The 15,986-nt window shown below is 45.5% G+C and overlaps 1 protein-coding gene across 4 annotated transcripts in view; it reads right to left on the bottom strand.

The window, feature by feature from the left end:
* The window catches only part of LOC115113850 (slit homolog 1 protein-like), a 202,750-nt gene that overhangs the window by 35,100 nt on the left and 151,664 nt on the right, over nucleotides 1-15,986 (bottom strand). For all 4 annotated transcript variants that reach the window (XM_065012727.1, XM_065012729.1, XM_065012728.1 and 1 more), the window contains exons 15-18: nucleotides 12,290-12,313; nucleotides 6,794-6,938; nucleotides 6,493-6,567; nucleotides 6,252-6,395 (exon numbers count right to left, since the gene is read on the bottom strand). In XM_065012727.1, the coding sequence (XP_064868799.1) occupies nucleotides 6,252-6,395; nucleotides 6,493-6,567; nucleotides 6,794-6,938; nucleotides 12,290-12,313 (388 nt within the window). The remainder of the gene's footprint in view (nucleotides 1-6,251; nucleotides 6,396-6,492; nucleotides 6,568-6,793; nucleotides 6,939-12,289; nucleotides 12,314-15,986) is intronic.

The following is a 15,986-nucleotide window of genomic DNA, read 5'->3' as shown; positions in this document are numbered from 1 at the left end:
ATACAGTCACTTTCCCATACAGTCACTTTCCCCATACAGTCACTTTCCCCATACAGTCACTTTCCCATACAGTCACTTTCCCCATACAGTCACTTTCCCTTACAGTCACTTTCCCCATACAGTCACTTTCCCATACAGTCACTTTCCCATACAGTCACTTTCCCCATACAGTCACTTTCCAATACAGTCACTTTCCCCATACAGTCACTTTCCCCATACAGTCACTTTCCCATACAGTCACTTTCCCCATACAGTCACTTTCCCCATACAGTCACTTTCCCCATACAGTCACTTTCCCATACAGTCACTTTCCCCATACAGTCACTTTCCCATACAGTCACTTTCCCCATACAGTCACTTTCCCCATACAGTCACTTTCCCCATACAGTCACTTTCCCATACAGTCACTTTCCCCATACAGTTACTTTCCCCATACAGTCACTTTCCCATACAGTCACTTTCCCCATACAGTCACTTTCCCTTACAGTCACTTTCCCATACAGTCACTTTCCCCATACAGTCACTTTCCCATACAGTCACTTTCCCCATACAGTCACTTTCCCTTACAGTCACTTTCCCATACAGTCACTTTCCCCATACAGTCACTTTCCCTTACAGTCACTTTCCCCATACAGTCACTTTCCCCATACAGTCACTTTCCCCATACAGTCACTTTCCCATACAGTCACTTTCCCCATACAGTCACTTTCCCATACAGTCACTTTCCCCATACAGTCACTTTCCCTTACAGTCACATTCCCCATACAGTCACTTTCCCATACAGTCACTTTCCCATACAGTCACTTTCCCCATACAGTCACATTCCCCATACAGTCACTTTCCCCATACAGTCACTTTCCCCATACAGTCACATTCCCCATACAGTCGCTTTCCCATACAGTCACTTTCCCATACAGTCACATTCCCATACAGTCACTTTCCCATACAGTCACTTTCCCCATACAGTCGCTTTCCCATACAGTCACTTTCCCATACAGTCACATTCCCATACAGTCACTTTCCCATACAGTCACTTTCCCCATACAGTCACTTTCCCATACAGTCACTTTCCCATACAGTCACTTTCCCATACAGTCACTTTCCCCATACAGTCACTTTCCCATACAGTCACTTTCCCATACAGTCACTTTCCCCATACAGTCACATTCCCCATACAGTCACTTTCCCCATACAGTCACTTTCCCCATACAGTCACATTCCCCATACAGTCGCTTTCCCATACAGTCACTTTCCCATACAGTCACATTCCCATACAGTCACTTTCCCATACAGTCACTTTCCCCATACAGTCGCTTTCCCATACAGTCACTTTCCCATACAGTCACATTCCCATACAGTCACTTTCCCATACAGTCACTTTCCCCATACAATCACTTTCCCATACAGTCACTTTCCCATACAGTCACTTTCCCCATACAGTCACATTCCCCATACAGTCACATTCCCCATACAGTCACTTTCCCATACAGTCACATTCCCATACAGTCACTTTCCCATACAGTCACTTTCCCCATACAGTCACTTTCCCATACAGTCACTTTCCCATACAGTCACTTTCCCCATACAGTCACATTCCCCATACAGTCACTTTCCCATACAGTCACATTCCCATACAGTCACTTTCCCATACAGTCACTTTCCCCATACAGTCACTTTCCCATACAGTCACTTTCCCATACAGTCACTTTCCCATACAGTCACTTTCCCCATACAGTCACTTTCCCATACAGTCACTTTCCCATACAGTCACTTTCCCCATACAGTCACATTCCCATACAGTCACTTTCCCATACAGTCACTTTCCCATACAGTCACATTCCCATACAGTCACTTTCCCATACAGTCACTTTCCCCATACAGTCACTTTCCCATACAGTCACTTTCCCATACAGTCACTTTCCCCATACAGTCACATTCCCCATACAGTCACTTTCCCATACAGTCACATTCCCATACAGTCACTTTCCCATACAGTCACTTTCCCATACAGTCACTTTCCCCATACAGTCACTTTCCCATACAGTCACTTTCCCATACAGTCACTTTCCCCATACAGTCACTTTCCCTTACAGTCACATTCCCCATACAGTCACTTTCCCATACAGTCACTTTCCCATACAGTCACTTTCCCCATACAGTCACTTTCCCCATACAGTCACTTTCCCCATACAGTCACATTCCCCATACAGTCGCTTTCCCATACAGTCACTTTCCCATACAGTCACATTCCCATACAGTCACTTTCCCATACAGTCACTTTCCCATACAGTCGCTTTCCCATACAGTCACTTTCCCATACAGTCACATTCCCATACAGTCACTTTCCCATACAGTCACTTTCCCCATACAGTCACTTTCCCATACAGTCACTTTCCCATACAGTCACTTTCCCATACAGTCACTTTCCCCATACAGTCACTTTCCCATACAGTCACTTTCCCATACAGTCACTTTCCCCATACAGTCACTTTCCCCATACAGTCACTTTCCCTTACAGTCACTTTCCCATACAGTCACTTTCCCCATACAGTCACTTTCCCATACAGTCACTTTCCCCATACAGTCACTTTCCCTTACAGTCACTTTCCCATACAGTCACTTTCCCCATACAGTCACTTTCCCTTACAGTCACTTTCCCCATACAGTCACTTTCCCCATACAGTCACTTTCCCCATACAGTCACTTTCCCATACAGTCACTTTCCCCATACAGTCACTTTCCCATACAGTCACTTTCCCCATACAGTCACTTTCCCTTACAGTCACATTCCCCATACAGTCACTTTCCCATACAGTCACTTTCCCATACAGTCACTTTCCCATACAGTCACATTCCCCATACAGTCACTTTCCCCATACAGTCACTTTCCCCATACAGTCACATTCCCCATACAGTCGCTTTCCCATACAGTCACTTTCCCATACAGTCACATTCCCATACAGTCACTTTCCCATACAGTCACTTTCCCCATACAGTCGCTTTCCCATACAGTCACTTTCCCATACAGTCACATTCCCATACAGTCACTTTCCCATACAGTCACTTTCCCCATACAGTCACTTTCCCATACAGTCACTTTCCCATACAGTCACTTTCCCATACAGTCACTTTCCCCATACAGTCACTTTCCCATACAGTCACTTTCCCATACAGTCACTTTCCCCATACAGTCACATTCCCCATACAGTCACTTTCCCCATACAGTCACTTTCCCCATACAGTCACATTCCCCATACAGTCGCTTTCCCATACAGTCACTTTCCCATACAGTCACATTCCCATACAGTCACTTTCCCAGACAGTCACTTTCCCCATACAGTCGCTTTCCCATACAGTCACTTTCCCATACAGTCACATTCCCATACAGTCACTTTCCCATACAGTCACTTTCCCCATACAGTCACTTTCCCATACAGTCACTTTCCCATACAGTCACTTTCCCCATACAGTCACATTCCCCATACAGTCACATTCCCCATACAGTCACTTTCCCATACAGTCACATTCCCATACAGTCACTTTCCCATACAGTCACTTTCCCATACAGTCACTTTCCCCATACAGTCACTTTCCCATACAGTCACTTTCCCATACAGTCACTTTCCCCATACAGTCACATTCCCCATACAGTCACTTTCCCATACAGTCACATTCCCATACAGTCACTTTCCCCATACAGTCACTTTCCCATACAGTCACTTTCCCATACAGTCACTTTCCCCATACAGTCACTTTCCCCATACAGTCACATTCCCCATACAGTCACATTCCCATACAGTCACTTTCCCATACAGTCACTTTCCCCATACAGTCACATTCCCCATACAGTCACTTTCCCATACAGTCACTTTCCCATACAGTCACTTTCCCCATACAGTCACATTCCCCATACAGTCACATTCCCCATACAGTCACTTTCCCATACAGTCACTTTCCCCATACAGTCACTTTCCCATACAGTCACTTTCCCCATACAGTCACTTTCCCTTACAGTCACTTTCCCATACAGTCACTTTCCCCATACAGTCACTTTCCCATACAGTCACTTTCCCCATACAGTCACTTTCCCTTACAGTCACTTTCCCATACAGTCACTTTCCCCATACAGTCACTTTCCCTTACAGTCACTTTCCCCATACAGTCACTTTCCCCATACAGTCACTTTCCCCATACAGTCACTTTCCCATACAGTCACTTTCCCCATACAGTCACTTTCCCTTACAGTCACATTCCCCATACAGTCACTTTCCCATACAGTCACTTTCCCATACAGTCACTTTCCCCATACAGTCACATTCCCCATACAGTCACTTTCCCCATACAGTCACTTTCCCCATACAGTCACATTCCCCATACAGTCGCTTTCCCATACAGTCACTTTCCCATACAGTCACATTCCCATACAGTCACTTTCCCATACAGTCACTTTCCCCATACAGTCGCTTTCCCATACAGTCACTTTCCCATACAGTCACATTCCCATACAGTCACTTTCCCATACAGTCACTTTCCCCATACAGTCACTTTCCCATACAGTCACTTTCCCATACAGTCACTTTCCCCATACAGTCACTTTCCCATACAGTCACTTTCCCATACAGTCACATTCCCCATACAGTCACTTTCCCCATACAGTCACTTTCCCCATACAGTCACATTCCCCATACAGTCGCTTTCCCATACAGTCACTTTCCCATACAGTCACATTCCCATACAGTCACTTTCCCATACAGTCACTTTCCCCATACAGTCGCTTTCCCATACAGTCACTTTCCCATACAGTCACTTTCCCCATACAGTCACTTTCCCATACAGTCACTTTCCCATACAGTCACTTTCCCCATACAGTCACATTCCCCATACAGTCACATTCCCCATACAGTCACTTTCCCATACAGTCACATTCCCATACAGTCACTTTCCCATACAGTCACTTTCCCATACAGTCACTTTCCCCATACAGTCACTTTCCCATACAGTCACTTTCCCATACAGTCACTTTCCCCATACAGTCACATTCCCCATACAGTCACTTTCCCATACAGTCACATTCCCATACAGTCACTTTCCCCATACAGTCACTTTCCCATACAGTCACTTTCCCATACAGTCACTTTCCCCATACAGTCACTTTCCCCATACAGTCACATTCCCCATACAGTCACATTCCCATACAGTCACTTTCCCATACAGTCACTTTCCCCATACAGTCACATTACCCATACAGTCACTTTCCCATACAGTCACTTTCCCATACAGTCACTTTCCCCATACAATCACATTCCCCATACAGTCACTTTCCCCATACAGTCACATTCCCCATACATTCACTTTCCCATACAGTCACTTTCCCATACAGTCACATTCCCATACAGTCACTTTCCCATACAGTCACTTTCCCCATACAGTCACTTTCCCATACAGTCACTTTCCCATACAGTCACATTCCCCATACAGTCACATTCCCCATACAGTCACTTTCCCATACAGTCACTTTCCCCATACAGTCACTTTCCCCATACAGTCACATTCCCCATACAGTCACTTTCCCCATACATTCACTTTCCCCATACAGTCACTTTCCCCATACAGTCACATTCCCCATACAGTCACATTCCCCATACAGTCACTTTCCCCATACAGTCACATTCCCCATACAGTCACTTTCCCCATACAGTCACTTTCCCCATACAGTCACTTTCCCCATACAGTCACATTCCCCATACAGCCACATTCCCCATACAGTCACTTTCCCCATACAGTCACTTTCCCCATACAGTCACATTCCCCATACAGTCACTTTCCCCATACAGTCACTTTTCCCATACAGTCACTTTCCCCATACAGTCACTTTCCCAATACAGTCACTTTCCCCATACAGTCACTTTCCCCATACCTACATGTACAAATGACCTCGACTAACATTGACTCGGTACCGATACACCCAGTATATAGCCTCGTTATTGTTATTTTATTGTGTTACTTTCTTTAATAAATGTTTTTACTTTAGTTTATTTAGTTATTTTCGTAACTCTGGTTAAGGGCTTGTAAGCAAGTATTTCCTGGTAAGGTCTTGTGTTGTGTTGTATTCGGCGCATGTGACAAATAAAATGTATTTGATTTGATGTATGCAGTGTGTGTGCATGTGCTCATGTTTGCATCTGTTTGTGTCACTGGGTGTGTGTGTGTGTGTGTGTGTGTGTGTGTGTGTGTGTGTGTATGTGACTCACAGCATGCGTAGTCCCTCCAGTCCCTTGAACATTCCACTGCGGACAGAGTCCAGCTGATTGGCGGTGAGGTGGAGCTCATTGACTGACCCCGCCCCCTCGAACACCCCATCTTCGATCTCTGTGATCTTATTGTTGCTAAGGTTACTGGGAATAAATCAATTAAAGTGATTAAAAATAAGTTCAGTGAACTTCTTTGATTAAGTAAATAAGTTTCCATAGCACATCATAAACTACAACTGACATCTTTTTGAGCTGAGAGAGGGTCTTGAAGACTCCTACAGCCTCCAGTGTGCTGATATCATTGTTGTTCAGACGACTGGGAACAGAGAGAGGAGAAAACAGAACATGGTTAGAAAGACAGCGACGCATCCTGAAGAGGTTTCAAACATTTGCAGAGATAAACCATTGACATAAATGTGTGATTAATGTGGTCCAGATGTCTTGCAGTTAAGTGTCAGGGAGGCAGGTGTGTGTGTGTGTGTGTGTGTGTGTGTGTGTGTGTGTGTGTGTGTGTGTGGTGTGTGTGGTGTGTGTGTTCTTACAGTTCAGTGGTAGAGGAAGGGATGTGTTCTGGTATCTTATTGAGGCGTAGGTTGGAGCAGTCCACCACGTTGGACTCACAGCGGCATTTAGGAGGACAGACTGGATCACTGTTACACTCATTATTCAAACGGACGTCCTCGGTGCCTGAAGACACATAACAAACAACTTGAAAAAAAAACTCTGTACCTGACAGACAAAAAACACCCGCACAAAACCACCTTTTACCAAACTTGTACCTGAAACCCAAAATACACACGTCCAACTGGTATAAAAAACTCACACACACACAACACATTGAGACGTGCTTACAACTCTCTGTGACACACTGGCCTACGCCTATTCTGGCCTTAGAAAATCACTCTATAGGGTCACATCTAGGATGATGAACCTAAACACCTGAGGGCTAAGACACAAATAGCGTTTGCTGGCCGAGAGCACTTAGAACCTCTGAACAGAGTGCCGGCCGTAATTTGCAATCCGAGTGCGCACCGATTTTACGTGTAGAATCAGGTAAAAATGTCAGCGGGTGGTCCCTAAACGACAGTGTGCTGAACGATATACACCAGATCCACATTCGGTGGAATATGTGCGAGCCTTTAAAGATCAGCTCTCGTCTAGCCTACCACGGCCCAAAGGGTTGGCACGTACTACCAGATGAGAGATGGGTAGTGGGAGGGAGAGAGCAGAGAGGAGTGAAAGAGTGATGGGGAGAGAGAGAGAGAGAGAGAGAGAGAGAGAGAGAGAGAGAGAGGCCAAGAGGGAGAGAGCGGAAGGAAGAGATGAGTACTATTTTAGAGATGTGACCTAGTGGTGTGAAAAGAACAGCAGGTCCTTAAAATGCAGACCAGAGGGAGATGGAGATATTAGGAGAGTTGGAGAGAAGGAGATGGGAGAGGCAGGAGCGAGGGATGAGATGTCAGAGAGGATTTGGGCAGTCTAGCAGAGAGGACCCTAGAGTACAGGCCAGGGAGGAAGTGTTTAAAGGAGAGGGAGAGAGATGGAGAAAGAGAGTGAGAGTGGGATGAGAGAGGGATGATGTCAGAGATGGCTAGGGAGAGAGGGAAGGGAATGAAGACAGGTGGGGAAGGAGGGGAGTGGCTCCAGTGCATGGGAAGATGAGTGTGATGAATATAAGAGGTGAAGGCAACGGAGAGAGTATGTGGGAGAGGCGGAGGGACGGACAGAGTGATGAAGAGAGCGAAGCAGACAGGGATAGAGGAATTCAGGGACGACGTCAGAGGGGTGTGCACTTCTACTTCCTCTTTTCTTCCCCCTCTTCCTCGCTCCTCTCTCCCTCTTTCCTCTCTCCCTCTCTCCTCACTCCCCTCTCCCTCTTTCCTCTCTCTCCTCTCCCCTCTCCCTCTCTCCTCTCTCCCCTATCCCTCTCTCCCTCTCCCCTCTCATTCTCTCCCCTCTCATTCTCTCTCCTCTCTCCCCTCTCCCTCTCTCCTCTCTTCCTCTCTCCTCTCTCCCCTCTTCCTCTCTCCACTATCTCCCCTCTTCCTCTCTCCCCTCTCCCTCTGTCTATGAATAGAGGTGTACGTACCAGAGCCTGGAGCCCCTTACATCACAACTATTCAATAATGGAGAGGCACTAGCAGCCACTCAATGTGTGTGTGTGTGTGTGTGTCTCACTCAGAGAGGATGGCTCAGTGTTCTTTTGTTAGTTAGTGTTCTGTGTCCTGTGTTCCATAGTGCTCGCACGCTCAGCCCAACCCCTAAGTGAAGTTTAGAGATGATGTCATCATGCCACTGTAAAGAGTAGAGCACCCAGAGCCACAGACAGAGGATGCCCCTCAATACGCTTGTAAGTGGAGACGTCATAGAACGTCAAAAATTCAACATTGCTGGAGACACCTTGCCGTTTTGAAGAAATCATCACGCTTGCTAGCAAAGAGATTTGCGATGGCTAATTAGTGATAAAATAAGTGAATTGTTTCATCTCATAGCTAGCCAAGATGCTTAACTTGCCAGCTAAAACGGTTTACAGTTAGTTAGCAATCACTTCTCCACTATTTTACTACGGTACAGCTGCCATGTCAATAATATCCAAAAATGACGGGTGTCTCCAGTTGTGTTTATATGTTACCATTGTGACGCTCATCCATGCATATCCACTTCGCAAAGTCAAGTATCTTTCTCTCCACATCTCCTGAGGCTATCTGAGTTAGTGTGACTGAGACGCGTTGTTCCATGTGTTCTGCTTCTACAATACAGACAGCCTTATTGGTCTCTTTTGGACTCTGAGACAAACTGCTCAGACAAGACAGGAAGCCTTGTACTGATGATGACTAAAGCCTAATGACGCTCATTACAATGGGCTGTGGACGGGACGTCACACATGCGCGCGATGGCTGAAGACTAATGATGCTCATTACAGAGCGAAGTGGAAGAACGGAAGGAAATGTCATTTCCTGCTACCCAGGAAACAAGGAAAGTTTCAGGACGTTCTTTGATCCAGCGGAGTAACTTAACTTTCATTGAAACAAGAGTAGTGACAGAGAGAGAGATAGAAGGGGAGGGAGGGAAAGAGCGAGAGAGAGAGAGAGAGAGAGAAAGAGAGGCAGAGAGAGAGAGACAGACAGACAGAGGGACAGAGAAAGAGAGACAGACAGACAGAGACAGAGAAAGAGAGGTAGAGTGAGAGAGAGAGAGAGACAGACAGACAGACATAGAAAGAGAGGTAGAGAGAGAGAGAGAGAGAGAGAGAGAGAGACAGAGAAAGAGATGTAGAGAGAGAGAGAGAGAGAGAGACTCACTTGCTTTGGCAATGTTAACACATGTTTCCCATGCCAATAAAGCCCTTGAATTGAATTGAATTGAGAGAGAGACAGAGAAAGAGAGAGAGAGAGACAGAGAAAGAGAGAGAGAGAGAGAGACAGAGAAAGAGAGGTAGAGAGAGAGAGAGACAGAGAAAGAGGGGTAGAGAGAGAGAGACAGAGAAAGAGAGAGAGAGAGACAGAGAAAGAGAGGTAGAGAGAGAGACAGAGAAAGAGAGAGAGAGAGACAGAGAGAGAGAGAGAGACAGAGAGAGAGAGAGAGAAAGAGAGGTAGAGAGAGAGAGAGGCAGAGAAAGAGAGGTAGAGAGAGAGAGACAGTGAAAGAGAGAAAGAGAGAGAGCGAGACAGAGAGGTAGAGTGAGAGAAAGAGAGAGAGAGACAGAGAAAGAGAGGTAGAGAGAGAGAGACAGAGAAAGAGAGGTAGAGAGACAGAGAAAGAGAGAGCGAGAGAGAGAGAGAGAGAAAGAGAGGTAGAGAGAGAGAGACAGAGAAAGAGAGAGAGAGAGACAGAGAGAGAGAGAGAGAGAGAGAAAGAGAGAGAGAGAGAGACAGAGAAAGAGAGGTAGAGTGAGAGAAAGAGAGAGAGAGAGACAGAGAAAGAGAGGTAGGGTGAGAGAGAGAGAGACAGAGAAAGAGAGGTAGAGTGAGAGAGAGACAGACAGAGAAGTAGAGAGAGAGAGAGAGAGAGAGAAAGAGAGGTAGAGAGAGAGAGACAGAGAAAGAGAGGTAGAGAGAGAGAGACAGAGAAAGAGAGAGAGAGAGAGAGACAGAGAGAGAGAGAGAGAGAGAGAAAGAGAGAGAGAGAGACAGAGAAAGAGAGGTAGAGTGAGAGAAAGAGAAAGAGAGAGAGACAGAGAAAGAGAGGTAGAGTGAGAGAGAGAGAGACAGAGAAAGAGAGGTAGAGTGAGAGAGACAGAGAAAGAGAGGTAGAGAGAGAGAGACAGAGAAAGAGAGGTAGAGAGAGAGAGAGAGAGACAGAGAGAGAGAGAGAGAGACAGACAGACAGACAGACAGACAGACAGACAGACAGACAGACAGACAGACAGACAGACAGACAGACAGACAGACAGACAGACAGACAGACAGAGAAAGATAGGTAGAGAGGTAGAGAGAGATGCCTTGTCAATAAAGTCAATTGAATTGAATTGAGAGAGACAGGCAGAGAAAGAGAAAGAGAGGTAGGGAGAGAGAGAGAGAGAGAGAGAGAGAGAGAGAGAGAGAGAGAGAGGCAGAGAGAGAGACAGACAGAGAGACAGAGAAAGAGAGACAGAGTGAGAGAGAGAGACAGACAGACAGAGAGACAGACAGAGAAAGAGAGGTAGAGTGAGAGAGAGAGACAGACAGAGAGGTAGAGAGAGAGAGAGAGACAGAGAAAGAGAGGTAGAGAGAGAGAGAGAGAGAGAGACAGAGAAAGAGAGGTAGAGTGAGAGAGAGATAGACAGAGAGACAGAGAAAGAGAGGTAGAGAGAGAGAGAGAGACAGACAGGGTCAGAGAGAGAGAGACAGACAGACAGACAGACAGACAGACAGACAGACAGACAGACAGACAGACAGACAGAGAAAGAGAGGTAGAGAGAGAGAGAGAGAGAGAGAGAGAGAGAGAGAGAGTGATGCCATGTCAATAAAGTCAATTGAATTTTATTGAATTGAGAGAGACAGGCAGAGAAAGAGAAAGAGAGGTAGGGAGAGAGAGAGAGAGAGAGAGAGAGAGAGAGAGAGGTAGAAAGAGAGAGAGAGAGCGAAAGAGAGAGAGGTAGGGAGAGAGAGAGAGAGACAGAGACAGAAAGAGAGGTAGGGAGAGAGAGAGAGAGAAAGAGAGAGAGAAAGAGAGGTAGGGAGAGAGAGGGTAAGTTTGATGGGATAAAGAGAGAGAGTTGTCTGCCAGTACAGAAACCGCATTTTAATAGACTGGAGTTTCACTGTGATTACATTTCATAATGTCCTAGAGAGTATATTCTACAGTCCAATTATTCCCAGAATAAAACATGGAATTCCAATGTTTTTGTGAGTGTCATTATTATTTTGCATTAATCAGGCTTTTATTTGATCTTCCCAATGAATTTCCTTTCGATTCGCCTGCCAATGATAGCCCTTTATCTGTCTGACACACACACACATACCCCCCCACACACACCTCCTCTAATTGTGAAGTTATTTTCTTGGAAATGCTCTTGTTAAGGACTCTGAAAACATCCGCTGATTGGAATCTGGGTCCTATGGTGGGCTTTATTTTCTTCATTCTCTACCACTAGAGGACCCTCTATCTTTCTATCATGCAGACTCTCTCTCTCCCTTTCTGTCTACCGAGTACACACACACACACACACACACACACACACACACACACACACACACACACACACACACACACACACACACAGACACGCACACACACACACACATGACACGCACGCACGCACACACGCACGCACACACACACACTTGTCAGTGAATGTGCTTGTGCCAAAGCAAATAAGACCTTCCTTCAGTCTTTATCAAAGTTAGCCTGAGTTATACAAACAGAGGTGAGGCATAGGGCCAGAGAAGGAAACTCACAACTTATGGTAAAACCCAAACCCAGAGAGTTGATCCATTCCAGTTAGAAGAATAGAGGTTAAAGAAGAGGAAGAACACAACAAGAGTGGAGGGGTGGAGCTGTGGAGAGGTGAAAAGCTAGCTAGAAAGACTATGAAAGCGTAAACACAACCCACTCACCAGGGATGAAGTATTGTTCCTTGGCTGTGATGGAAACAAGAGAGAAGCAATGATGTCAGTCAACACAGATATGGTCAAACAGAGTCATATATACTCACATATATATGACTAGATGTGATACAGATAGTCATGTATGACTATATATGACTATCTTCATAAATGGCACTGGCAACTATGACTATGGTAAAAATGACAATGCTATGGAGAAGCTATGAAAAGATAAAACGTCAATATATTGTATCAGGAGAGGAAGAGAAGGAAGATGGAGAGAGGTAATCAGAGAGCAAGAGAGAGGGGGAAAGACAGAGAAAGTATATAGAGAAAGAGAAATACACATCAACGAAGTGGAATCATCAGTCCATGTTTATTCACCATGGCTAGGCAGACGGTCATGTTAGATTGTAAACCAGCGTGGGCGAGAGTAGAGTTTTAAGAGAGGAGTGCCTGGCTGCAGAGCCCACTGCTCTGACACAGTACACTGGCAGAGAGACACAGCCAGACAGAAACACTATACTGTATCCTATGGTTGCCAGAGACAGGGAGGGCCAGGGGAGTGGGATTGTGAAATGGGCAGGAGAAGGGAGGGGGCCTGGGGGCCAGGGAGAAGGGGAATTAGTATAGTAAATGGGCCTAAGGGGGTGGGAGTGCAGGAGAGTAAGGAGGTGGGCATAGCCTAAAACCCACAATGCCTAGCAGGCAGAGGAAAAGGGCCTGGGGGTAGGTAGAAGTGGGGAAGATTCAACGTACCAATTAGGATCAGGCTAAAAATACTTCAATCAGTCATAGAGCCCATTGCCCTTTACAGTTGTGAGGTCTGGGGTCCGCTCACCAACCAAGACTTCACAAAATGGGACAAACACCAAATTGAGACTCTGTGCATGCAGAATTCTGCAAAAATATCCTCCGTGTACAACGTAGAACACCAAATAATGCATGCAGAGCAGAATTAGGCCGATACCCACTAATGATCCAAATCCAGAAAAGAGTCATTCAATTCTACAACCACCTAAAAGGAAGCGATTCCCAAACCTTCCATAACAAAGCCATCACCTACAGAGAGATGAACCTGGAGAAGATTCCCATAAGCAAGCTGGTCCAGGACAACAGCACAATTAGACCCAACCAAATCATGAGAAAACAAAAAGATAATTACTTGACACATTGGAAAGAATTAACAAAAAAACAGAGAAAACTAGAATGCTATTTGGCCCTAAACAGAGAGTACACAGTGTCAGAATACCTGTCCACTGTGACTGACCCAAACTTAAGGAAAGCTTTGACTATGTACAGACTCAGTGAGCATAGCCTTGCTATTGAGAAAGGCAGACCTGCTCTCAAGAGAAGACAGTCTATAGGCACACTGCCCACAAAATGAGGTGGAAACTGAGCTGCACTTCCTAACCTCCTGGCAAATGTATGATCATATCAGAGACACATATTTCCCCCAGATTACACAGATCCACAAAGAATTTGAAAACAAACCCAATTTTGATAAACTCCCATATCTACTGGGTGAAATACCACAGTGTGCCATCACAGCAGCAAGATTTGTGACCTGTTGCCACGAGAAAAGGGCAACCAGTGAAGAACAAACACCATTGTAAATACAACCCACATTTATGCTTATTTACTTTCCCTTGTGTACATTAACCATTTGTACATCATTGCAACACTGTATATATACATAATATCACATTTGTAATGTCTTTATTGTTTTGGAACTTCTGTATGTGTAATGTTTACTGTTCATTTATATTGTTTATTTCACTTTTGTATATTATCTACCTCACTTGCTTTGGCAATGTTAACACATGTTTCCCATGCCAATAAAGCCCCTTGAATTGAATTGAATGAAGACGGTGAGGTGGGGGCAGAGAAGGGGCAGTGGTATTTGAAGTTGCCACAGACAGAGAGGTGGTGGGCACAATGCTAGAGGAATTGAATGAAGAGGGTGAGGTGGGGGCAGAGAAGGGGCAGTGGTATTTGAAGTTGCCACAGACAGAGAGGTGGTGGGCACAATGCTAGAGGAATTGAATGAAGAGGGTGAGGTGGGGGCAGAGAAGGGGCAGTGGTATTTGAAGTTGCCACAGACAGAGAGGTGGTGGGCACAATGCTAGAGGAATTGAACATGGGCAGAAACCCTGCCCACAGCGCCAGCCGTATACAGTGATGTCAGCTCTCTGTGGTGAACAGTGAAACCACATTCACTATGTGTTAATGTGCTATAAAACCTGCTAGAGGTTGGGAGAGGGAGGGAGGGACTACATGAAAACCCTTGGTAAGGGATAAAGTACAGTACTATGCTATGCTGTAAATAGAGAGGAAGAATGAAAAGGAAAGAGAGTATGCCTCCAGGCTGTCTGGAGGGATATCGATTGGTCTGAGTCTAGCTGGCAGAGCAGAGAGGGAGATTGAGAGTATTTAAGAGAGAGTGATCGCACAGAGTGGAGAACAAGGAGTGAGACAGAGAGAGAGATGGAGGAGAACAAGGCTAGGAGAGAGGGGGAGCAGCAAGAGAAGTAAAGGGAAGAGAGAAATGAATGTTCACAGAGGTAGATGAAGAGACCGAGGCCAAAAACAGAGAGCGGGAGAGAGAAATAGAGACATGGAGAAATAGAGACACAGAGACCAGCCTTCCAGATAGATACACAGAGACAGAGAGAGCTGGAGAGAGACAGATAACAGCATTAGAGATAGATAGAGAGAGAGTGAGAATTGGAGAGAGACAGAGAGCAGCCTTAAGAGAGAGAGAGATCTGGTGATCTGGTGCTTCTGTCCCCAACCAAGGATGGCCAGCAGCACAGCAGCACTTAGATCTTCTGCACAGATTCTGTCAGACCTGGGCCCTGACAGTACATCTCGGTAAGACTTGTCCCATTTTGTGAATTATTGGGTGGTGAGCAGACCCCAGACCTCACAACCATAAAAGGCAATGGGTTCTATAACTGATTCAAGTATTTTTAGCCAGATCCTAATTGGTATGTCAAATGTTATGTTCCTTTTGATGGCATTGAAGGCCCTTCTTGCCTCGTCTCTTAGATCGTTCACAGCTTTGTGGAAGTTTCCTGTGGCGCTAATGTTTAGGCCGAGGTATGTATCGTTTTTTTGTGTGCTCTAGGGCAACAGTGTCTAGATGGAAAAAATATCCTCCATGTACAATGTAAAACACCAAATAATGCATGCAGAGCAGAATTAGGCCGACTCTCGCTAATTATCAAAATCCAGAAAAGAGCCACCTAAAAGGAAGTGATTCCCAAACCTTCCATAACAAAGCCATCACCTACAGAGAGATGAACCTGGAGAAGAGTCCCCTACACAAGCTGGTCCTGGGGCTCTGTTCACAAACACAAACAGACCCCACAGAGCCCCACACAATTAAACTCCAAACCAAATCATGAGAAAACAAAAAGACACATGACACATTGGAAAGAATTAACAAAAAACAGAGCAAACTAGAATGCTATTTGGCCCCAAATTTAAGGAAAGCGTTGACTATGTACAGACTCAGTGAGCAAAGCCTTGCCATTGAGAAAGGCCGTCGTAGGCAGACCTGCTCTCAAGAGAAGACAGGCTATGTGCACACTGCCCACAAAATGAGGTGGAAACTGAGCTGCACTTCCTAACCTCCTGCCAAATGTATGACCATATTAGAGACACATATTTCCCTCAGATTACACAGACCCACTAAGAATTAAAA

The sequence above is a fragment of the Oncorhynchus nerka genome, linkage group LG28, assembly GCF_034236695.1.
Source record: "Oncorhynchus nerka isolate Pitt River linkage group LG28, Oner_Uvic_2.0, whole genome shotgun sequence".
In the NCBI taxonomy this organism is placed as follows: Eukaryota; Metazoa; Chordata; class Actinopteri; order Salmoniformes; family Salmonidae; genus Oncorhynchus; species Oncorhynchus nerka.
Note: the sequence above shows the minus strand (reverse complement) of the source record. Positions and strands in the feature narration are given on the sequence as shown.